Below are 4,306 nucleotides of genomic sequence, written 5' to 3'. Positions count from 1 at the left end.
GGTTAAATATTAACTAAAAATTAAAATTACACAAAATATTGACCGACTTTTTATTTCTTAAAGAATCTTCTATATTAAAAAATTATAATTTTAATAAAATTATTTTTCTAATGAAAAATTAAAATCTCTGTACATTAATTAACGAGGCAACGACAAGTATGACAAAGAGTCCACATAGGAGGGCGCAAACAAGGAACCATCAAAGCGCTCATATCTTGACATTTTATTGTTTGGTCAACCACACCACATTGGATATTAGATGAATTTAGTTTGGTTTGATTGTCCAACCCAAACTGTTTGGACAGTTAAGTCATTTTTTTTTTAATTGACAAAAAGCTATTTACGTTAGCATCGGCTGACACTTCTCAAGTCAGCACCAAACGAAAAATCACATTTACAATTCATATATACCCTCTTCAATTTTATTTATGAATCATTTTTATTAATCTCATTAATATTAATATAATAAAAATATAAGAAATAAAAATAAATAAAATTTCAAACAAAATCTTTAAGTAAAAAAATAAAAATAAAAAATAAATCAATCATATGATATTATTTTTTTATCTTTTTCTCTCTTATTTTTTAAGGATAATTTGAGAATTTTAATTTAAAACAAAATAATTTTATCAATAAATAATAAAGTGGACCATATTATGTTTATAGAAAGTGATTTATATGCTGGACTAGAGGAGTATAAATTAAAAATCTTAATAAAGATTAAGTTGAGATCAAGTTGCATTTGAAAGAATATTTTATACTGTATGTGCATCAAAAAGAATGTTTTATCTATTTCTCTGTCATTTTTATAAACCGATTTTTTAATTGTTTTTGACTCTCTTGAGACCGCAACTAGGGATTCAAAAGCAACTTGGAGGCTGTACCCAATCTATATAATCTTCCCTTAAATCTGTTAAATGAGCTTGTGTGTATTTATAACTTTTGATAAATTAAAATTTAAAGATAAGATAAAGTATATTTTTTTTATTTTTTATTATGAATTTCAATCTAACCTCATCTAATGGAATAAAATTTATTGTTGTTGTAAATGAAGGTGTACTTTTGATTCTTAACTTTATATAACGTTTTAATATGATCTCTTAATTATATAAAGTATATTTTTAAAGAAAAATTAATTTTTTTTATTCTTCAATTTTTAACTCACTTGTAACTCAGTCTCTCAATTATGACTCACTGCAAATCAATTCCTCAACTTTTGATTCACTTATAATTTGATCCTTATTTTTTAATTTTTTTTTAAAATTTCTCATCAAATAAGAGGGATAAAAAATGCTCATATATTATTTTAAAATACCCTCCTCTTGCTCATTGATGTGAGATATAAGTTAACATAAAAAAAGTTAACAAGAATTCAGGGACTAATTTGTAAGTGATTCAAAAGTTGAAGGATTGAATCATATGCTAGTTATAGTTAAAAAATTGAGTTACAGCAAGCCATAGTTGAGGGATTGAGTTACAAATGAATTAAAAGTTGGAGGACTAAAAGATCAATTTTTTCTATTTTTAATCTCCCAATCCTAATATCATTAGTTTTAAATAATTATTTTTTAGTCAATCATTATTAATTAAACTTAATATGTCAATATTTAAAAATATTTTATCAATATTTAAAAATTTAATTTATAATTTTATTTTGTGATAAAAGTAATTGTGTTAGAATTAAAACACTAAAAAGATATTTTATAAAATTAATATGTCAAAACAAAATCTTGTATAAAGTAAAATGAATAAAAGTATATTTTAGCCATTTTTTTAAATTATATATAATACAAAAAATAAATTTAATTAACAAAAACGCTAATTCCAGAAGAAGAAGTTATATGAATAATAATACACCTTGTTTGAAAATTTCCTTGAATTTTTATTTTAACGTTTACGCTCAGATACCTGGAGTCTCTTGCAAATTCAACAATTGATTCTTGATTATATTATCTTTTTATTAAAAATAATCATGTTCAAAACACAAGGGACACTAAACATAGATGCATAATAATTTATTTAACGGGAAACTCAGTTTATTACATTGTAGTAAGAAGCTAGCTCCTTTTATCTGACCCTAATTCTGTGGTTATATGTTTTTCACCAAGCATATGGATTGAATATTAGTTGGAAAACTAATAATTGATGATTAGTGAGCGATATTTGCATATATTTATTTCAGGGAAATGACTGAAGGCGGTTTGAATTGTTCAAAACGATGTCTGTTGTATTTCTTTTCTTCGGTTGCTTGTTTCTAGTAATTCAAATTCGACGTAGGAGTCAACCTCTTCGAAGTCCAAAGTCTCCAGTCCAATGTGGAGGTTCTACGGTGCTTCCTTTCATCTCTGTCACCGCTTTCCCTTCCTCTTCCTCCTCTTTTCATTATATTATCTTCAATTTCTCTCCTTTCAAATTCAAATCCAACTTCCTCTTCTCTTCGCATTTCTTCCATCCTCACAGTCATTCACTTCCCATTCTCACCCTCTATTTATACCTTCTTTCTGGATTCCTTTCCTCTGCGGTATTCCGAAATTTCGGACCAAGAATAATCTGGGTTTTGAATTGCTACGCGTGTTTCTGGATTCATGGGTGGTTTGGCAGGAACAGATGACAATTCGGGGGACTCTCCGGGGATGGAATTAACTGGAAAGATCATGGTTGTAGCTATAATATTCCTCTTTTTCGTGATTGTGATCGTCTGCTTCCTCCATCTCTACGCCAAATGGTTCTGGCGGAGCGTTGAAGGAAGCTCCTCTACCACCGATCGCCACAGTGGCCACCGCCGCCGCCGCCGATTTGTCTTCGCACCTGGACAAGACCCGGCAATCCATGGCGTCCAGAGAAGAGGACTTGAGCCTGAAGTCCTCAGATCCATACCTGTATTGGTATACCAACCAGAGGAATTCAAAGAAGGTTTGGAATGTGCGGTTTGTCTCAGCGAGCTTGTTCATGGAGAAAAAGCAAGGATATTACCCAAATGCAATCATGGGTTTCACGTGGAATGCATTGATATGTGGTTCCGATCCCATTCTACCTGTCCACTTTGCCGGAACCCAGTCGCTTCTGAATCCATTGAATCAAATTATAGTTCAGGTGTTCGAGAAAATGTCTCAGACAATTATAGTCATTCATCAGACTCAGAAAGTTCGGATGCTATGAGCGAGGCAGATTTAGAGTCTCAAAATTTCCCCACAAATGTGTTGATTTGGGGAAACCAGACCCAAGTGAATTCTATTGGTGCAGGTCCTTCTCTTCAGACACCTTCTTCCTCATCATCGTTAGCAGCAGCAGAAGCAGATAGCAGCAGCAACAATAACAATAGACGTAATGGAATATTGGTGATTGACATACCAAGGGAGATGAATCCATCATCTTTACCTTCTACTAGCATGTGTGCTGAAGATGAGTTGAAGTCACCAATGACATCTCGACTCAAGTCATTCAAGAGGATGTTAAGCATGAAGTTCAGTCCTCGTAGTCCTAGTTCTGTAGATGTGGAACAAGGAGGGAGAGGACAGACCTAGCTGGAAATTGTTTGACGATTGCTGTATTCATTATTCTTTCAGTACATATTCGCCCGAAAGGAGGCGGGAATTGGCGTGTAGATTATGGTGATTAGCAAGTCAAGGTGAAGACTTAGTGCCTGAAAGGTGTTTGATTTCTTGTCCTTGAGATGAAAGCTCACAGTTCCTTTTGCAGAGAGACAGGAAGAGCTCTCTCAAAGTTGATTCAGTGTCTTTCTAAGGCTGCATGCTCTTTGTAATTGTAACAACTTCTTATAAAACACTATTAAAAAAAGATTGCTTGAAATGTTTATATTGTAAAAAAAAAAAAAAAAAAAGAAGTTTCTCTGTATTACAAGGGTGAAATTATCCCTTACATAAATTTCGTTGTATCCTTGATATAATTTCTTCATCAGGCTTACCTCTTTATTTTCATGTGTCACAAATCAAGTAGCTATTGATCGACCCATTTAGTCTCTGGTCGGCCAATAATGACTCTGGTTTAATACAGTTGATTCATACTTCACACTTAAGTTAAAAACTTCCACTATGGGATCCAACATTGCACACCAAAAATTGCAGCCTGGATTTTCACACAAGATCATTGAGATTGAAGTTACTTAGAATAGAGTTAAGAGATGATGTTTTGATTACAGGTGCTTTTAGTGTGTTAAATGTGTACATACAACCTTTTATATCAATCTAATTGCAATTGTAATTGCAGCCCTTGTTTCCCTGTCGAAACAGAGGAGAAGCCAAGAAAGAATAGCAGAGAAGCCGGACTAATTCAGTTGAGCTACTAA

At 32.2% G+C, this 4,306-nt stretch overlaps 1 protein-coding gene across 1 annotated transcript; it reads left to right on the top strand.

Moving 5' to 3' along the window:
• The first annotated feature begins 2,290 nt into the window (after positions 1 to 2,290).
• Positions 2,291 to 3,932, top strand: LOC129287714 (RING-H2 finger protein ATL60-like). Its single transcript, XM_054923938.1, has one exon. The coding sequence runs from the start codon at positions 2,586 to 2,588 to the stop codon at positions 3,522 to 3,524; it is 939 nt and encodes a 312-aa protein (XP_054779913.1). The 5' UTR covers positions 2,291 to 2,585; the 3' UTR covers positions 3,525 to 3,932.
• The last annotated feature ends 374 nt before the right edge of the window (positions 3,933 to 4,306 follow it).

The sequence above is a fragment of the Prosopis cineraria genome, unplaced genomic scaffold (assembly GCF_029017545.1).
Source record: "Prosopis cineraria cultivar Desert tree isolate PC_DT_omini unplaced genomic scaffold, ASM2901754v1 PC12, whole genome shotgun sequence".
NCBI lineage: Eukaryota > Viridiplantae > Streptophyta > Magnoliopsida > Fabales > Fabaceae > Prosopis > Prosopis cineraria.
This window is presented reverse-complemented; position numbering and strand designations above follow the sequence as displayed.

What these genes read in the sequence shown, in the direction of transcription:
- LOC129287714 (XM_054923938.1), top strand. Translation starts at nt 2,586, where the DNA reads ATGGGTGGTTTGGCAGGAACAGATGACAATTCGGGGGACTCTCCGGGG.